The sequence below is a fragment of the Pungitius pungitius genome, chromosome 4, assembly GCF_949316345.1.
Source record: "Pungitius pungitius chromosome 4, fPunPun2.1, whole genome shotgun sequence".
Classification (NCBI taxonomy): domain Eukaryota; kingdom Metazoa; phylum Chordata; class Actinopteri; order Perciformes; family Gasterosteidae; genus Pungitius; species Pungitius pungitius.
Genome location: NC_084903.1, coordinates 13,821,857 through 13,842,968, shown reverse-complemented (window position 1 = coordinate 13,842,968; position 21,112 = coordinate 13,821,857). Strand labels below are relative to the sequence as shown.

Genomic DNA, 21,112 nt, shown 5'->3' with positions numbered 1-21,112 from the left:
AGACATGTTTTAGGTATTGAAACACAGAATCAATACTAATTTAACTGTTATTAACTTGCGTCTGCTATGGTTTTCACATTAAAAAGTTCAAATAAATATTTGTAAATATTCTTATTCTAATAATTCTTATTTTCTGTCATTCAAAAATATAATTATTTTATATGCAAGTAATCCTAAATTAAAATATGTATATGTCTAATTCATTTTGAGTGGTAATTTTTGTTTACCACTCAAATTCCTGCATTTTAAGTTTTACTAAAGTATCAGCAAAAAGCATTGCATGTACATACGTTTTAATAGATAACATTTTGAGAAACGTGTTCATTTGGAGGTGATTTTAACTATTTTACATTGCATTCATTTTGTGCTTTATTCTTAAAATAAATAAATAAAATCTAGCGGTTAAGTAATATTATTTAAATATTTGTTTCCGATTAAATGTTTCACTTGTTCTGAAACAAAACTTGTAGGTCTCAATTTAAGACTTAACCCCTTCTGTGTTTCCACAATCCAAAATGAGAAATTTAAGTTATATACAATCAGAGAAATTAACAAAAGGTCAAATAAGAGTAATTCCCTCAGAAATCTAGTTGCGTAGGAATGTGAAGTAAGTTTTAACTGAGATGACTGCATCAGTCCGGTGGGTGTTGCACACTGACTTCATTCATCCTGTGATCAAATCTCTCTGGGTTCACAGCAGCTGTGTCAATAGCAGCTCTTTATGTTTAATTCTGTGCTCAGTGTGTCAGTATTTTTCCTGCTGCAACATATGATGCATACGCATCCTGTGTTGAGCCTGATCACCTTTCAGCGCAGACCTTTGACCTCCTTCAGTCTCTGGTGTAAAATAAAACAAAATTCCTGGTGTCTCGTTGGCGGAAACAGTTGGAAGTAATTGATTTGGCCTCACCTCTTCCAGATCTTTTTATACCTTGAAACTTAAAAGTATTTTTATTCCTGTCAAAAAAAGCCACATGAACCCACTATGATATCATATTTTATAACAAAGTAGACTTTCCAGTCTGAAAAGGTTATTTATATCTACAGCTGATTGCAGCAGAACCAGGAGGTGAACAAATTGGGCTTTCTTATTCACACTGGCTATTGTTGGCAGGGCATGACCTTCATTTGTTGCCATTCTGTGTGGAACAAACAAATCAACCTTTCGAGTGCGACAGCATTATCTCTCTCTCTCTTGTGTCAAGCCAAGCAGTAAACTAACAGGGGGTGCAGCAGGCTCGTCAGCTTAAGAGGGGAAAGTTGTGTATGCTTAACAAGGTGATCATTCTTGGGATTCCTTGGGATTGTGCTTGAGTCACTTCAACCAGAGAGGCTGCAGAGAAATAAAGAGGTGAGCAGCTGAGAGAGAGAGAGAACTGTGGGAAGTTTTCTAATGCACAGCAGCATGTCATTTTCACAAGGAGCTCTATTTCCCTGTTCTTAATAAGACGCATACAAGTATAACAAGTCTTACAAGGATCCAAACACAACTACAAATACCACAAAACAGCTTGTGATCATTGTGTTGAAGTGTCGCAGCGTCATGCTGCCCCCTGGCTGTAGCAAAGCTACTAGGTTTAACAGGTTTCATTCTATGTTATTGACTCCATTGTTTCCATGTGTGCAGCATTACTAATGACGTGGTGAGTGGGAGTGGAGGCTGGTTATTTTCTGTAGGCTGAGCTATCAGACCTCTGCAACACCGAAGAGACATAAAGGGGGGAGTCTGTCTCCCGCTCTAATGATACTTAACTCCCAAATACTGACACCTTGAGGAAGAATACCTCGCTATAAGATATTTGTGAGGGATTGTATTCTCAAATCTTATTTGTAGATCAACACCCAAAAGGTTCCATTGAGTTTTTGTGTTTAGTAATACAAGTATGCTGCTCGGGTTCTGCACAATGACGCCAAGGTAAACATCCGTGAGACACCTCAGCCCGTCAATACTGTACAGCGGGACAAACCTGCTTTCAGGCCCCGAGGGCTTCGAGTCACTCTCATGGATCTCAACTCAGCTGTTAAGATCAACACAGTTTTGTTATGTATGGGGTACAATTGATTCCATTGCATTAAGACAGATTAAAAAGAAAAAGTTCCATCCTTCAAAGAGCATGCATTTGTTTTTTTTACAGCAGTTGGGACTCATATTTATCTTGTAACATTGTACTAATTCAATCTCTCTGGCAAGCAGAACTTAAAATCAAACCTAAAATCAATGAAAGGAGGTTACAACTGCTTTTTAAGGAATGCACATATTTCTGAATACAGTGCAGCATTGTGAACAAACAGCTCGTTGTCTGTTGTAATGGGGATTTTCTGACAAGCAATCTTTGAAACACACGTCAACAGATGTGTGAACTGACAACAGTTGTTATCATTGGTTTGAACAATAATATCCCACACAAGCAACTGCTGCCACACAGGAGAGAAGATCCAAAACATGTGACATCTAACAAACAACATGTAGCAACGCCCTCAGTAGCGTTACACCACAGATATAGTAATACATTACATCAGCAAATGTACCGTGTGCATGCTATGTGCAAGTTGAATCTATTCTGTAGGGCTGCAATAATCAATTTATTACTAAAATAATGATAAATGCTCTTAATGTCCCAAAGCTACACCTACAGATTGCCTGCTTTGTGCAAAAAATACTAATATAAGTTTAGAATTAAGAAAAAGCAGCAATCATCACAAGCCAAGAAGCAGAAAAAACATGATTTATTAACTCCTGTATGATCTGGTCATAATAATAATCTAAAAGACAGTTTTGTATTTTAGCAACACCATATGTATTATAAGTATATCCAGCAGTAAAGATGTCACATTTCTCTCTGAATTGTAATTTAGTACAACTACCAAAACACACTATACTATACAAGTATAGTACTTGAGTAAATGTACTTAGTTACCGCACGTAGGTGTGGTTCAAATGTTTGTTTATTCTTTTCGGCATGATTTAAACTGACATACGATTGTTCTTTTTCAGTCAGCTCCATGTTGTCAACATGAACCTGGTCTTACTCGCTCGCTGTTAGCTTTTTGCTGATTTCCTGTTTTCCTGTGCCTGATTGTGTCTTCCTGTATCTAATTACCTGCACTGCTGCAGTGGCTGCAGACCACGTGTGTCCCCTGTCTCATTGTCGCTTTGTCCGTGATGTGTCCTGTTGATCGACCCGCTCGGCTGTGCTGCTACCTGCTCTGTTCTATCTTGCTGTGATGTTGAGGTCTAAGATTAATGGCATGTTACCTGCTGTGTTCCCTGTTATCCTGGATGCATCCCTCCAGCTTGATTTTACTTACTCTCCTGATTCTGTTTATTGTTTTGCCAGCTCTGGCTGTTTTGTTGCTCATTTGTGGACTGCTCTCCCCAGTTAGTTCTGTTTGTTTTTGGACAATTAAAATCATCTTCCCTCTTTTCCGCGGGTCTCTCTGCATTTGGTCCTCCCCCACAAAGACCTGTGATGCTGGTTGTAAGACCGGCCCTCTGGAAATAATTGGATACTAAACTACAGATGAAAAGAAATACAACTTGTTTGATGTCTGGTTACTGATTAACGGCTCGGACCTGTGGAAAATACCTCTTATGGTGTTCCAGAAATGTTTTTTACAGACTTATTGACATAAATATATATGTAGAACAACAGTTGCTTGGCAACTTCAGCCTTTAACGTTGACTCTCCATTCTTCTGTGACTCCACGTGTCTCTAGTTTCTATTAAAAGGGAGTGACTGCAGTCTATTCTCACAAAGAATGTGACCTGGCTGTTAAAATGATTGTCTTTCTGTTCCTTCAAAAAAGTTGGCATGATGAGAAGGTATAACTGATGAGTACATTCGTCAAGTGAAACTGGTTTAAGGCGTTGTTGCGAGGCAGTCATGTTTGGTGCGTTGGGTTTCTTCTCATCGCTATCCACTATCAACAGCATCAATAATTTGTTGGATTAAGCAGCTCTTGTATTACAAGAACCGTCCTATACTTTACTATAAAGTTATTATTTTATTGGAAGGAGAGCTTTTCATTCTCACAGCAGCATTGATGGAAGACATGTTCAAAGCACCAAGACAACACTACAAATACTGGTTTTATACAATTAGTTTAACTGGATCCTAATTAGTTTTCCATTATTTATTTAGGGTTTAGCTTGTTTTAACTACTTAAACTACGTAGTGTTGAGTAGTTTAATCCGTAGTAGAACATTACATGCTATATGATTGTGGATTGTTTTGTTTGTTAAATCCTAATCTGAAAAGTAATCAGAAATTAAAGCTGTAAAATACTTTACCTGCAGTTGACTAAATGTTTTAAATAGTAAAAGCTCAACTGAAGTAAAAATACCTTAAATTAGTCGTTAAATACAATGTGAGGATTATTAACAACATAAGCGGCGTGGAACAGCAAGCACCTGCCTCTTTTATTAGCCTTTAGGCTCTACCTGTCCCAACCCAAGATAGAGGCCCCTCCCTGTGAAAGTCCTGCTCTCAGGGCAGGAGGCACAGACCAGGGAGGCAACTGAAATGTGGCCCGGCAGGTCTGATGGGAATGCAGAGACCGAGAGACAGACAGCGCATGAGAGAAAGAGGCAGGGAGGTTTCTGATCGAGGGACAAGCCTGTCAACCAAGTGGAGGTAGAAGCAGTCCGGCTGGAATCAGGAGAATGACACAGTTGTGTTTTGGTTGCTGAGCGTGGGACTGGACACCTGATCATTTCACAGACAAAGAGGGAACCTTTGCACCGTGTACTCTTGCTAACACCAGACTTTACTGATTGGAATTTCCCTCCTCTTCCCTGGCTGGAGCCGGGGGCGGATGGTTGAATAGAGAGTCTCAGCAGAACTCCGGAAGGAGCAGCGAGGGGAAGAGAGGGGGGGTGGGGGGGGGGGGGGGGGGTTTGGGGAGCGAAAGGAAGAGAAGCGAGGAGTGGACAGAAGAGGAGACATGCTTCGCTACGGTTCAGGACAAAGTGTTTCCACCACCACTACAACAGAGGACTCTTCAGACTTCCCAAGTGAGGTGAGAAGTCCTTGATGAGTCAGGGCGCTGAAAGCCTCCTTTTGTCTCCCCCTTTCCTCCCTCTCTTCTCCTCTGTGTTTTGCAAACAGTACGGTATTTTTTTCCTCTCCCTCTGCTGTTTGTCCCCCGTTTCCTTGTATTTGCCTTTTATTTCATTTCTGTAAACAGTGAGATACATTTTCTCAGTCCCAGCTAGCATTTTCTGTTCCCCAAACATCTAATCTAAGTTTGTGATAGGATGTCTTGTAATGTGAGCTGAGTGTGCAGGGCTGTCATGTTTATTTGAACAGCTCTCTGATGAAACAGCCCTTTGTATCAAACAGGCCTTTAAACTTATTGCCATTGTTTTCGAAGGAACATTTATAAGGAACATAATATAATATATAGTAGTAGTAGTAGTAAACAGAGTTTGAATGTGGTCACTGCAGCTACTTTTTGGGGATTAAGTAAACAACGCTTTCAGTGTGGTGTAGTTTTTTAACAACCTATCCGTAAGCAGGGTTTTGGAGTATTTACATAAACTTTGTTTGCAGTTCCCTTTTCCCTTTTGACTATAAATAAACATCCTATTTTCTACGTAATTTTCAGTGAGATCTTTTATATTTTATCACGATGATATAATGCAAACATATATTTGTTTGCAGAACAGCATTAATTTGCTTTTTGTTTGTTTGTTTTTCTCAGAGGGGGATCCGACGCCTCAGGTTAACTCTACGTCCAGAAGATAATGGACACAAGGACAAACAAACCACAAACTCAGACACAGTGAGTTGTGTATATCTCCCTCATTGAAATTCTACAATTCACCATGCTGATTTCGTGTCATGCTTGAAAGCACTACAAAAATAAAGTTTTATTGAAGTTAACTTAAACCACAGTTAACTTTAACCAGGGTAGAAACAGTTAAACCACTGAGACTTATATGTATTTTATCATCTGAACCAGTAACACAATCATGACAGATACAGCATGTGTGTGTGTGTCTGTGTCTGATAACGCACACACATCTGTTTCACATTTACTTCAAAGCTAAACCCTACTACGTGTTGTAAATCTATTCCATGCAATAGAAAATATTTGAAATGAACACACAATATATTTCATACCACAACTGGAACATCTGAGACCCATTATGAAGTCAAACGCTGCTAATAAACACACTCGCTGTGTGCACGAGTCATTCTGCACAGCCTTCATGTCCCTTCCCATTGGGTGGACTGTGTTTGTGCGCAGGCTGTGTGGTTGTTTGCTGTGGGTGGCTCTGCCCCTGCCTCTGTTTGCGGTCCAGAGGTCAGAGCTTGACAGAGCTAGAGAGAGAGTGTGTGAGAACTGATTATGATACTTTGCTAATTGTTGGCATTGGGAGTGTTTCTTGACCTTGATGTACTGAATCCTTACTGAATGCTATAGCAGTATGTTTGTATGAACCTTGGACAGGGAGCATGGTTCTCGTCTAGTTACCCCACCTCCACACTCACCACTGATACCACAATCTCTGAATGTGCTTCCCTTTGAGAGGGTGGGACCATGACTATTGGAACTGATGAGAGAGGACATTCTAGTCAAGAGTGAGCATGCAGTGGGTTAACGGCCATGTGCTCCATGATATCATGTACTTCAGTGTGTGTTTAATGACGGCACAGCCGTGCAGTTCGTTCTGCACTGACATTTGCAGCTCTAACAGCAGCGGGCATCTGTTTTCTTTTTTTAACAACAACTTGAGACCTAAAGTTCAAGGAAATTTGAAGGCATGAAATGTGTAAAGAAAAAACACAATAGAAATGGCCTTCTGGGAATAATTACATTACGGGAAATGTTATTTAGCTAAAAGGTAGCACAAAGACAGTTTAACAGCAACTGAATCTGCCTACCAGCACCTCTATAGCTCACTAATTATTCATTTTTACACTTGTTCATACAACACTTGTTAAACAAACAAAAATGTGTAATTAATAAGCTACAGATATGATTGTTGACTGGCATTACACGGTCTAAGAATCAGAAAGAAAGGCAATTGATGGATTTCCCAAAAACACCATTGACACCACTTCACCAAAGGTCCAAAGGTTTCCCGAAACACACAATTGTAATAATGCTGATTCGGGGAAAAAACAATTATCAAGAAGTTAAAAACTCACCTCTGTGTGATCATTATGTATTGAGCTCTGAACTTAGGACTCTGGAACACGTAACTATGTTGCTGTTGCACAACGTTCAAAAGTGACACAGCAGGGATGATTCAGCTGTCCTCTTTATTTAATGTAATATTTTACATATAACTGTCCTTCTTTGTTGTTTTGGACTATCTGTTTTGACAAATGTCCACTTTATTTGCTCAAACATGCATTTTTTAATGTTGTCTAGAGGTAACGTCGAATGTCGATCCGGTGCATTTTTTTTGAGTGTGGTTTTTCGTTCCTTCTTGTCAAGTCAAAGTGACAGCACAAAGAGCATTGTTATTCTTAATTGTAGTGTTGGTAACACATAAACATGGCTGTACATATCTCACATGCATTGAAAATCACATGCACCTAAAAGCATGCCTTCAACCATTCCTCAAGAACATGTTCTCTTTAGATGAAGAGGTGGAGAAATATGAGGCATGGCGCTGTCCACAAGACAACACTGGAGTCTTTGTTCTAGCTCCTCTTCACTATTGTCTCTGACAAGATGGAAAGACTGACGCCTATCTATCTGTCTGTCTGTCTGTCCGTCTGTCTAACAGAACTTAACTGGTGGAACAGTTTCCTAAATGGTCACCTACAGTATCTCCAAATAACAAGTCAACATTGTTGCGCTGACAAATAAACAAACTCAGTTCAGAAAGTATTACTCCTCTGCACAACCACATAGAAAGAAATTTGACGACCAATTCTAAGTTAAACTAAAATATATGGAGACCAAACTGTTTGCATTGAGATGCAAACAAGCACAATAACTAGAGTGAATTATTGCAACACAAACATTGCTAATTAGAAGGTCTGTCAGTGCTCCAGAATATGTACACTAAATAAAAACAGATAATTCAAGCGTTTGCATTAATGTTGTATTATTGTTTTTTCTTTCTTTCTGTAGTCTGAGAAAGAGAAGGATGTGGTATGGAAGAAGAAGAAGAATGGGCTGATCCAAAGAGAGAGGCCTGCTGGCAGGGAGTCCCCTCAGCAGGTACATGAATAAAAGGCCCCACACTGCCACCACTTCAGCATGTGTGTCACTGACATCATTCTGTAAAAACACCTTTCTGTGCATGCACCTTCAGGTTGTCAATTATGTATTCACGGATATTGCACATGTGCATATGCCTTCAGAAGTCTATTTTTGTGGCTGCGTAGACAGCCTTCTTTCTTATCTCCAAGCAAAGTATTATGCCTCTTTGACTACTAAAATCTTTATAACAATGGAATGTCTTTTGTTGTGGAATTTTATTGGTGCCCAGGACTATAAGTGTCATAAACATTTGGTTAGTGTGTTGTTTAAAAGGCTACATTTCTTCTGCTGTTGCTAAAGGTACAATAGGCGGGCACACAGCAGCTCGTTTACTGGGTTGCAGAAACATGACACCTTCGATACACCCTGCACTTTTTTTTAGCTGGTTGTTCCCAGCCTCCTCTTGTGGTGCTTGAAACAGTAGTACTGGAAATACTTTATCAACTGCACATACACAGCCATGTGCATCAACACACAGACACAATGAACATGGGATACACTAAATATCAAATTGTGCACATAGGAAGCAAAGATGTGAGTATGCAACACACAGACAGTAGAAGTCAACCTCAGTAGAGGGTGAACGCAGAAACCTGACCGGTGAGATCTTGTCTCCCTCAGCACCCCAGAGACATGACCAATGGGGCTCCAGAGACTGCGCATGAGAATCATGGGCCCAAAGTGTACGGCGTGGTGCAGAGCATGGGTTCGGACAGACAGCAGGAGGTGATGGCGCGAGAGTGGACATCCAATCAACTTCAGGATGAGATGAAGTACATCAGGGAGGTGAGTGGAAACTTACAACCAGACCGATCGTTATGGGAGCACATCATCTATGCAAAGGCTGGGTGGGATGTAGTGGGGATAATATCTGCATGGTTTATGTATACAGGTGAGAAATTCGTTGGAGAAGGTGAGAGAGCGGATGTATGGCCAGTTCGGAGGAATGCAGCAATCAATGCAAAAGCTTTCACAGGAAATCAAGGTACTTAACTGCAACATCGTGTGATTGCTCCGAAATCCATCAGGTCCATTCTGTGAAGCTGTGAATACATGTGAAAATGAAATGCACCATGTGTGTACGCAGTCTGCAAATTCCCATCGGAGGAGTCTAGAGTCAGAGGTGAGGATCCGGACGACAGCCATGGACAGCTTCGATGAGATGAACAGCTCCCTCATATCCGCTAACATTGGCCTGCAGGTAACAAATCAATAGGACTGAGTGTGTGAAGGCCTGCTCCACGACAGCTGCATGCCGTCAAAGAGAGGTCTTGCTTGATAACTAAAAGAAGGTTCCTTTGCAGAAATCTCTTCTAGAAAACTGTCAGAACAGAGTGGACACGAGAGACGAGGTGAAGAATTTGCGAAGCACCTGTAACAAAACACAAGAACAATTAAGACAAAAGGAGAAAGAGCTGGAAGCCACGCAGATTGAAAATCAGACTCTGAAACTGCAGGTAATTGCGTCTCTTCATCGTCGTTCATACAAACCCTCATTCATCAACAAAACACAACACGTTAGAGTAAAAACAACAGCACTGGCACATTTATTGAGATGCTGGCCACCAAGCCGCTGTAACCTGTTCTTAGGAGTTAGTGACAGTGGAGAGTTGAGAAGGGACGCTGTGATCCAGCAGATTTGTTGACAGATGAACTCACTGTATCACGTCCGCTGCGTCTTCTATTCTACTGTCAGTGTGGAATGATCCATTTTTGCTGTGCTGTGGACTTTCTAGGTGGAGTCTGCGCGGGAGGCCAACAGTCAGGCGCTGCAGGAGCTTTCAGCAAAGCTGCAGCAGGAGTACGAGGAAAAGCTGCAGCAGGAGCAACGGAAACACAGGGAGGAGGTTGAACACCTACAGGTCTGCATTCTTTGATTATTAATTAATTAAACACATAACGTATCAGTGCCAATAAATACTATTGTTTATTTTTCATAAGAACAGGATGGATGTGTGAGGATTACATGACACATTTTGACACAAAGATTGTGACGCAGAGAAATGTGTCTCTAGAGAAAATGTATCCTAACTGACAAAAATGCAGATGTTACGTTTAGTCTTGTAGTACTAAAGGTCGCAATTAGTCAGAAGACCACATCGCCACACTTAAGCAAAGAGGACTCCGGATGTCATTTCCAGACCAGTAAAGACCACATCTGCTAATGATTTTAAAAGCAGTCCAACATCAAATTCCAAAATGTATGTCTGCTCTCACAGGCCCAACTGGATGAGTACATCAGGCGGCTGGAGGAAGCGGAAACAAACATCAGAATTGCAGAGGCCAAGATTGCTGAGAGGGACCAGAGGATCGTTGAGGTGGAGCGCCTACTGGGCTGTATGGGAAAGGTAAGACAATAAACATGAAAAAGATCTATCTAGATTTCTTATAGATATACAAATAAAATGTACAATGAAAAAACATATTTTCACAGGAAAAGAGTCAACTCTACGAGAAGCTACAGAAACTTGAACAACGTCTCCGCTTGATGGAGCAGAGGGACACAACTGATGCAACCAACGTCAAAAGGTACAAAACACCAGTGGTATGAATCCCAGCTCAAGCTTAATTTTCTAGCTTTGTAATGCGTTAGTGTTTAAATCAGAGTTTCAAACTAGTCTTGAATGAGGGGCTCGGCCCAACAGAATGAGTAGTAGAAATGCTACACCAGCGTGATATTAAATCACACTACATCATACAGAGTACTAATACGAAACACTAGTAATGACGGAACTTATGTATACTGCACATTTACAGAAAAGATCAAAACCCATGTCAAAGGCATGATGGATTTATGTGTGGGTGTAACTGGTTCCTGGTGCTGCTTAGGTCCAACGAGCTGAAATCTGAATCCGTGGATCTCCGTGAAAGAATCAAACACTTGAACGACATGGTGTTCTGCCAGCAGAGGAAAGTCAAAGGAATGATTGAGGAGGTGAGGACAGTTCATTGCGGTACCTTTGCTCTTTTGGTGTTTTTGTAGTGGGTGTGGATGCTCATGAGTTCATAACACAGTTTGGTTCCATCCTATTATTCAGAAACAACCTACTACAAGTAGTAGGGTTGTTCTTGTAGGGTGGCAGGGACTGTATTTTCAAAGGCAACAGTTTATTGTTTGGCGTCTGTAACAACAGGTGAACCTAAATGATTTCATGAACATTCCTGTCCACTCACATCAGTTTTCAATACATTGTAATGAACGTCTAATGCAACTTAGAAAGTCAAGCAACCAAATGTGTCAACAGGTGAACCTAAATGTTTCTAATAATAAATGAATAATCAATGAATACTTATTGGTTTAAATGCTATTTTGCCATATAGTTAGATCTGATTAACAAGAAAAAGATAAAAAAAAATCATGCCAATTGTCTACATTGCAAAAAAAGTCTTACTGAAAACACATGACAATTGTTTTCAATCTTTAACTTGTCAAGGTTCAAACGCTGCGATCTCAAGTTGCTCAGAAGGACATGTTCATCTCAGAGCTTCTGGACAGAATCGCAATAGTAGAGTGTGAGGTAAGACGAACCCTTCACTGCGTGTTCACCGTGTGCTTTCTGTGTTTGGTGTTGTGTGGTAACCGCTCTGGTCTGCTGAGCTATCGATCACCTGAACTTTTTGCAACATCTGTGTGGTCTCCTGACATCACTGCGCCAACACTGTCAATATCACATGTGGCCGCGGTTCTTTGCATGCATCTAGGCTGACAGTGCTGTTTCCTGTTTCTTCTTTCCCAGAATAATGAATTAGAAGACAAGCTGAAGTATTTTATGTCCACACAGAACAGCACACGAGAGGTTTTGGAAACCAGTGAGATAGGAGTAGGCTGCGATGTGCTTCCCAGGTAAGAAGCAATGTCAGAGCAACATATTGAGTATAATCAGGTTACAGTTAGTGCTACATTTGGCCTTAGGTTCTTTTTTCTAATGTCTGACTGTACATCTGCAGACATGAAGCAAAAGGGCATGATGTTGAACCTCCTGTTCCCTATCAACCAACTCATCTCCATTCCATCCAAAATCCTCCACCTGTTCAACTACCACCATCAATTAAATCTCCACCACCCCCTCTACCTTCATCAGCGACTCCACCTGAATCACCCCCTCTACCCTCATTCCAAACTCAACCTCTCACTCCGATGCAACCTTCATCCCCAACACAACCTGCATCACCCCCTCTACCTTCATCCCAAACACAACCTCTCACTCCGATGCAACCTTCATCCCCAACACAACCTGCATCACCCCCTCTACCTTCATCCCAAACACAACCTCTCACTCCGATGCAACCTTCATCCCCAACACAACCTGCATCACCCCCTCTACCTTCATCCCAAACACAACCTCTCACTCCGATGCAACCTTCATCCCCAACACAACCTGCATCACCCCCTCTACCTTCATCCCAAACACAACCTCTATCCCCCAATCTACCTTCTCCCACTGCTACAGCTGAATCACCCATTCTTCCTCCATCTCCAACACAACCTTCATACCCCACTTATCTTTCATCCCCTACATCTCGCCAGGAAAACCCATACTACTTCCTAACAAAGCCTACCCAAACAAGGACATTCACGTCAAATAATCTTCCGCCAAGCAGGCTGGAGTCTAGTTTACTAAGGTACACTCCCGGCCAGTACAGCCGCTTCCTGCAGCAGAGCTCCTCAGTGCCAGGTGGGTTGTACCCCTACACCCGCCCGTCCGATCCTGAGCCCCCTGTGAGTCCAGTGCAGTCTGCCAGCGATGAGTTGGACACAGAAACCAACACAGACACACACTCACGTCATCAGGAGTCCTCTCTGCTCTCTTTTCAACCGAGATCAAGAGCCCCTCAAGTTGAAACACCATTCATGAAACTTCTGCAAACAACAAAAAAGATAAACATGTAAAAGTTAAACGTTTTGAGAAAAACATTTATTTGCTTTCTTCTTCTCGAGAGTTGGTGGAGAAGACTGCCTTAGATTTTTTGATGTAACCCACGAAGCTACAGACAGCAGCTGGTTAGTTTAGCATAAAGACTAATAACAGCAAGAAAGAGCTAGCCTGCAATCAACAAAACAAAGGGACATTTCCCATCACCTCGACCGATTGCCTCAAATCATTGAGTGTTGTTGAAGTGCTTTTGGGTTGCAAATCGTTTTTTCAGGAAAGATAAGGGCTACGCAACATTATAAGAAGCAGCTTTCTAACTGCAACCCGGGGGCAGTGCAGGCAACAGGAGAGAGTGAATCTAGGGTGCAACCATATGCACTTTTCACTTCCTTTCACTGCCCTGTGAACCGTTGCCAGAAGCCCGTTAAAACTTGGATAACAAACCCGGATGTGCAACGCAATGCCATAGATTCAGGTCAATATTTTCAAGATAATGATCAAGCTGACGTATCAAGTCTCAAGAGGGGTGTTGTGGGGAGGCATTACACGATGTACAAATTTAACCCTTTGAAAAACCTAATCGTCCTACTTCCTGAAGCTGGTGTGGAAGGGTAACTGAAGTGCATCGCCAACTCTTTTACTTTTATGCCGTTCAAAGCCAAGTTTGGTCGAGAAAACCCCATCAAATGGCAAATTTATGTTTTTTCTCTATTATAAGTGCTGGTAGATGACATATTTACATTCGTTATGCTCAGCCACACTATATGTGGCTATCTTAGCATGGAGCTAATATGTACGTCATGACTACACGGCTAAATATTTCACTATCACGTTTGACTCTGGTTGAAGATGTAAAAAGTCTTATGTAGGGTTTCGGCCTATATTTGGGTGTACCACTCTGTAAATAAAATGTTGCTTGTTGTAAGATGTAAATAATCTAATGCTCTGTACAAATATTTTGTAAGTACTGTACTGCAAGATTGTTTTTTTTTCACACTGTATGTAGTCTAACTATGTTCTCATAGAGCTCTGAGCATTCAGTTATATATGAACATTGATGCAGTTATTGTCTTCATAGAAGTTCATACAATTATTCATTAGCAATGTACAAAATAAATTAAAATCATTTCCGTAATGTACAACATATTTATTAACATGCTTTGTGCCTTTGTGAACAGCCTACTATCTGATACTGGCAGTGGGATGAATCATTTGGAATTGGCAAGAGGGTAATATAATGTTAATTCAATATCTGTGCTGAAGTTAAGACTTTAAGTCACTTTAAAGACATTTACCTTATTTGGGTGACTGCCATTCCTGAGCCACAGGAAAAAGTATTATCCAGCTGTTATCCGCACTGCCAGAACTGTGTTTAAAAAAGCATTATGATGTGCCCTTTTCTTATGATGAGAGGCCACCATATGTTTGGATAATAAAGATCTTATTGTATAAGTACCCAGGCATCTTGATTGATTGATGTGGATCACTCTGTCACAGCTCGGTAGAGACACAAAAGGGGCTTTAAGAAATGTTTTGCATATTCAATCCATTTCTAATCATTCAAGTGAAGTGTGCATTTGGTGATGTCACCAGTAAAGTAAACCAAATCTGTTCTCCAGATTGCACACAGCACATGATACACCTGTTTTAATTAGTCTGTGGGACTGATAAGAAAAGAAGATAATAGGGTACACTTGGGAAACAAAAATATAAGAAAGCCGTCAATGTTTTACAACGAACTGTATGGTTGTGATCTGACTTGGTGCAAACACACCTACATGTATATATATATATTTTTCTTTTTTTATTACTTCCCCCAACTGTGCAGCTGCAGCCAAATGCTTAACTGACCTTGAACTGTGAGAGGGGATTGAGAGGACTCAGATGGGACCTCTTTGTTGAAGTCGGCTCATTGTTTGTTGCTCTGAATGAGAAATTGGTTGGCACAGTGGTCGCGAAATATCCGGGAAGTAGGAAATGCGGCCGTGGAAAATCTGAGAGCCTGAGGTCTGCTCATACTGATTGCACTCACTGCTGCTCATGACTGTGTTTGGCCTCTAGAGGGCAGCAAATCACCTTCGCTGTCCGTGACACAGAGAACAGGTGCACCCCTCTCTCCCGGACGGGGGAGGCGCTAGAGCTCAACCTGACCTGCTGGATCTCCACACACGAAGAAGAAGAATCCCACTTCGCAGTGTTGTCGTCTCCAATGTTGAAGAAGTGAACCCTAACCCGCCTTCAGAGTTCTCTGACGGTACTTCTCACCACTTTGTTCCCGAGTCCACTCAATAGGTTGAGTTTTACAGTGGTCAACGATTGATTGCAGTTCGTATGAACTGTTTTAAACTGAGGCGTCAGCTCACGCGGTGTGTGAATGGCTGTGGCTAGCAGTTAGCAGCTAGCTGTCACCAGCTAATAGTGATGTCCTCATCGTGGACAGGGCGCCAGGGACAGGTGGGACACCTGAGGACCCAGACCAAAGATGAGCTCCAAGAACTGATCCTGCGACAGGAGAAGCTGCTCTCTAACAAGTGAGTTTACACTTCTAGCCCCCCGGTGTTTACGTTGTAAGGGACTGCTTAACGTTAGTAACCGCGTGACCAGATGTGACACTTCTGGGCAGTGTATAAAGTTTCATCTAACTTCACAACTGTGTGGCAGCAGAGACGTGGTGACCTAAGGAGACGAAACGACTTTGACTATTTGTAATGAAAACTGTTGGGCTCATGGTTTTGGCATAACTAAAGTCATATCTTATTTATGGGTTGGTGGTTACAAGTGGACGTGTTACAAATATGACTACAACATGAGTGCTGGTTTGTCTCACATCTGTAACTTGAATGATTATTTTTGATTGTATCATCAAATGATGCATTTGTGTTGTTTGTAGGCGGTTTTTACAGAGTCTTCCAGACAAAGGCAAAAAAATAAAAGAATTTGCAGAGAAATTGCGCCATGCCATTGATGACCACAATGAAGAGGAGAGTTTTGACAGGACGGAGTTACAGACTAAATATCAGCAGGCTTTCCTTTTGCAACAACGGGCCATCCCTAACTCACCAGCAGCCTCACATCAAAACAGGCAAAATGAGGCTGGTGTAGAGGATGTGGTACCTGTCTCGGCTCATATGCTGGAGAATACTTTGGATGAGCAACGGGACCAGACGGTCTCCATCGCAGCTGCTGGTGAAACCATAGAGATGGCCGCTGCTGGGGCCTCTTTGAACTCCGATGAGACAAAAGAGGATGACCTTGCGGAGGCCTTGGGCAGGGTCAAACTGTCTGAAACTAGTTCTGGTTTCACTACCGAGTCCAAAAACCCATTGAACAGCACAGCGAGAGACAATTACTTTCTCGTAAAGGAAGGACCCCAAACGCCCCACTACGTTACCGTCCTGGAAAGAACGGAGAAGACTTCAGCCCTCAGGAAGCTAAAATTCAAACCAAATCAGTAAGTGGACCTTGTTCCATAATGTACTACACTACAATGTAGATTTCATTTAGCTTTATCACAGTTCCTATTGTAAATAACATTTTCTTAACCGTGTTTCCAGGCTGCCTCACAGAAGTGACGTCTCTCCCTCAGGATCCTCGTCACCCAGCCGGTCTTCTGAAGGTTCATCGCCTCTGTCTGCACAGGCCAGGAAGGAGCGGGACAGAAAACACCTGGATGACATCACTGCAGCCAATCCCCCTCCTCTCCACCACAGTCCGGCCCAGCTTCTGTCCCTGGAAGAGTCGGCCGACCTCCTGAAGGAACAATTCAAAAAGGAACATGTTAGTGCAGTCTCTTACACACTTGTCCTACTATATCTTACATGCAGCGTAAACATTAAACTGCAGGCTGGTCACAGGGTCAGAAATGTAAATATATGAATGAATGTAATAATAATATTTTTTATATATATATATATATATATATATATATATATATATATATATGTGTGTGTGTGTGTGTGTGTGTTATAAATTATAAAAGTGTATATCAGTAAGGTGATGTCTAAACTTTTAGACTGTTTTAGTTGCCTTTACCCACCTAATCATTATATTCACATGATTCTTTGTTATTAATAATCATAATATTCATATTTTCTAAAATTACCAGTAGTATACCTTACATAAATGTCCCAATATCAATAGTATTTGGTCCAAAGTGTTATGATCTATGATTCACTCCATATCACCCAACTCTCCTATAAATGACAGTAAAAGTTTGGCACAATGCTGTGTCGTATAATGTTGAGTTTTTGAAAGCTATCAGATCCGTTTAAGCCATTTGAACACAGCTCTGTGTTACAAAAAATACACTTGACATTTCGATCCAAGAAAAACGCTAAACAATAAATAAATTAGAATCATCTATCTTGGTTAGGTATGTGTTGGCACACAAACAATTTGACTCATTTTTTGTAAGGATAATATTTAGTTTTACTCTGTGGTCTTATCTGCATCATTTTATCGACTGTGGAAATGTATAAATATGAGTTAAATGATGACTAACACAAATGGAGCTTATTCAATGGTGCCTTTTGGCATTTTTGTCATATAATCAAATGGAGAATGATCACACACCTCCATCATCTCTAGAGGGCAGTGTTCAGGCACTGTATGAGCTGTTCATTCCTTCACATCCACAGACATGACTTCAGAGCCAAACGTCAAGCAGCCTGCTGCTGTCAACTCAGAGGCCTGTTAAGCTCATTATCAGTCCCCACTTTTGTTGAGGGTTTAACAGCTATAGCTGTGCTGCTTTATAATAATAATAATAATAATAGGCTTGTTTTCTCTTCACCAGCCTATTCATGTGAATGGTTTCCCCCTGTGTTTAATTTCAGGAGTTGCAGGCCAAGCTGGCAGCCCAGAAACTGTCTGAGGGATTGAAGATCTCTATGGGGGGCTACACTCCTGACAGTGGCCCGATGGCTGCCTACAGAGAGGTTCACGATGAAGGAGCCCTGCTCTCCTCAGAGGAGGACTGATCCTGGAGGGCCGGAGCTGAGGAAACCAGTTCGGCCACGAGAGAAACAGGCTTTGGACCTCGCAATCCGGGGTCCATCAAACAGGATTTTAACTCCAAGGACAAGAACTCTTGAGAGAGCACCGTATAAAGACACAGTTTGTATCCCAGACTCAGGAAATTGAATGGCGGTTTGAGAAAATAGCTTTCTCAATTGTCATTCAGATGGTATTGGGTTTGGTTGTTTCAGTGTTCTGCTGGAATGATCTCACCTGCTGTTGACTAGGAGTCTTGAACCTACATTTAAAGCAGGTATCATGAGGATAATGTTTCTTTCTACTGAAACCAATCATTTTTGGCCTGAGACGGGTGACTATTATAATGTGTTCATGATAAAATGGCCTTATATACATCAGCTCAGGCATCAGCTATTGCCTGAAGATTGTTGCGTCAGATTAAATAATTAAATCATCTATCAAATGTATCTGATTTCCCAAACGGTTGTGTACAGCCAAACTACAATCCATTTTCTTTCTCAGAATTATAGACACTCTCATCTGCCTTTTTGGATCAGGCGCCTGTTAAAATGAAACTGCCTACTGATGAAAGTATTGTTTCCTTGTCTGAGGAGTTAAGCTGAACGATTTGTGGGTTTTTATATTCATTCATTTGCCACCATCATTCTGATAATGTGCATCACAAATTAAAATTATTACTGCGTCGTATTCAAAGGGCTTAACGTAACTGTAAGATCTATCATAATTTGCATTATTGGCCACTGAAAAGGATCAAGAGTGTCATCTAAGACGGATGAGTTCTGTGCTTTTTGACTCATCTGAATGAGGAAATATGAAGTAAATTTATGTGAAAATTGTACCTCCTTTATTATTCGCTTTCTTCAAACTGAATATATTTAAAACAAGTGTTGACATTTGGGATATTTTGCACATTCAAAAAAATTTTCCGATGCAGGTTATGTACTCTTAAGATTTACTATCTGTGAGCAATAAATAATGTAAACTATTTTCTTGTTACACTGTAGTTGATTATTGGGTGCTATCGGTTTCTAAAGAAGGGGGTCAGCTGCATGCACTGGTTTCTTTTAAAGCCGTGAGATGTTATTGAGCAGGGATGTGTGACACACTTGATGAGATTAATGTAAGAGTAGTGAATTATTGAAGCTTGATGGCCGGGACATCTGGACCTCATTGGGATCATGTTGTTGCTGGCAGGCGATGATGGGACGGCAGCAGGCTAATGCAACATGGCAAATACCATTTCTCAACTTTGCTAATATGTGGGAGATAAGAAGTGCCGGCTACATTCAGCGTCATTCCAAACTGCTTTTCCCATCATTCTTCCAAATCTGGCAGATGACTACAAGCTATCTTAATTTAAACCTGATTCTGAGAATTTAATAAGGAATCCTGTTTTGGGGGAAATGAGGCCGGTTTCATGTAGGTCCGACTAGATGCCCCCTGATAACCTCTGGTCGTTTTTGCCAAGCTATTGTGGGGGGGGGGAGATGTTTTTTGGGGGAAAGGGCATTTGATTGCTGTGTATTTAGACACTATATCTGATGGGCTCCAGAAGGGCCCTGTGGTGACGTCCAATTACAAATACACGAACACGCTCCGCAGAAGATCCTCATTGCGCTGGGATTAATTACAGCCCACCTTGGTTACATAAATTCAGAGACTGTTACCAATTATGGGGCACATTTTTTCTGTAGCTTTCCTCTGTGGTGTCTGGCGTCAATGCTAACTCTGAACGTATGTTAATGTTGTTGAGGTGGAACCAAGCACACACACACACACACACACACACACTCTAGTCAAGTTGTCCATTGATGAGGTTGTTTATATTTTTCAACTTGTATCCCAGGCCGCTTTTCTCAGATTAATAAACTCCTGGGGAAGTGGTCTGCAAGTGATTTGCTCCAACTCTTGAGTCCGAAATCACACGTCTCGCGGGAGAAGGAATAATTTGCTGTTTGGGAGGGGAAACTGGAATGTGATTTCAAAACTCCCTCTTCAAAGACAAGTCAGCTCAGCCTTAAATTAGATATACAGTATGATGTATAGACTGGCGTAAAACACAAGTTAGGCCCTCGGCAGAATGATTGGATTAAATCTGCCAGGTTACGATGTCTGAGGTCATGCTTTTTCCATTCTCTGATGTTTCTGTCATATATTTTTTACGGTACATGAGGAGATGAAATAATGCATCGCATAGCAACTTTCTGCAGATAAGATCTCCTCATCCCAATTAGAACCAGCGCTCCCCCCTCTTACTGCACTGGGACCAGTGGTGAAAGAAGTATTTCAGTTAAAGTACCAATAAAACCATGTAAAAGTGATGTATTGCATTCAAAATTATACATGAGTAAAAAAAAAAAAAAGATATTCTAAATGTTCGTAAAATGTTTGATGTTCGGCAGTAAAATCATATCTCATATTATAATACTGATGCAATAACGTTTTAGCACAGTTTACTATAATGATCAATCTCAGTCATTCATTGTAAAGTAAAGGGGGAAAAAAGTTACAATCCTTTATTAATCTTCTCAAATCTTTTTTTGTGAAATATTGGATACATTTAATTCTTTAGGCCTCAGTCATTTAGGAAACCAAAACAACTCATCATTGACTTCTGTTTTATGTATTTAATACAATTATCATTCATTAGAAAAAGGTAGAAACTAATGTGTAATGGAAAAAAGTTTGGTAGAGTCATGAAGTAGCAAAAACTCAAAACAAGTGGCCTTAAAACTGTCTCAGGTACAGCATTCAAGTACTTGTTCACTCACACACTATCTAGAACCAAGACAAAAGAAAATTTGAAATTGTTTAGTTTTTATGAATCATGTGGAAGACAAACCTCCCAGCTGGTTGTTCAAAGACAACGCAACTTATTTGTGTTTTTCTAAAGTGTGAAAATTTAACAAATGTTTCTACTGAAAATGCCTCAAGCGTTAATAAGAAACTTTTGCCTTTTTGTAACATCAGTGTGTGTGTGTGTGTGTGTGTGTGTGTGTGCTCTCTTGACGCGGCAA

The 21,112-nt window shown here is 41.0% G+C and overlaps 1 protein-coding gene across 1 annotated transcript; it reads left to right on the top strand.

The window, feature by feature from the left end:
- The first annotated feature begins 4,893 nt into the window (after positions 1 to 4,893).
- On the top strand, positions 4,894 to 19,080 carry polr2m (RNA polymerase II subunit M). Its single transcript, XM_037450939.2, has 19 exons — positions 4,894 to 5,019; positions 5,704 to 5,793; positions 8,095 to 8,184; positions 8,848 to 9,012; positions 9,119 to 9,211; positions 9,314 to 9,427; positions 9,531 to 9,683; positions 9,963 to 10,088; positions 10,446 to 10,574; positions 10,661 to 10,755; positions 11,056 to 11,161; positions 11,661 to 11,744; positions 11,964 to 12,070; positions 12,175 to 13,113; positions 15,197 to 15,354; positions 15,541 to 15,631; positions 15,991 to 16,551; positions 16,655 to 16,877; positions 17,936 to 19,080. Exons 1-19 carry the CDS (start codon positions 4,945 to 4,947, stop codon positions 18,077 to 18,079), a joined length of 3,543 nt encoding a protein of 1,180 aa, XP_037306836.2. The 5' UTR covers positions 4,894 to 4,944; the 3' UTR covers positions 18,080 to 19,080.
- The last annotated feature ends 2,032 nt before the right edge of the window (positions 19,081 to 21,112 follow it).

Excerpts from the sequence above, each read along its gene's own strand:
- polr2m (XM_037450939.2), top strand. The coding sequence starts at position 4,945 with ATGCTTCGCTACGGTTCAGGACAAAGTGTTTCCACCACCACTACAACA. Across the intron at positions 9,013-9,118 it reads AGATGAAGTACATCAGGGAG|GTGAGAAATTCGTTGGAGAA; the intron begins GTGAGTGGAAAC and ends TTATGTATACAG. Across the intron at positions 11,745-11,963 it reads TCGCAATAGTAGAGTGTGAG|AATAATGAATTAGAAGACAA; the intron begins GTAAGACGAACC and ends CTTCTTTCCCAG.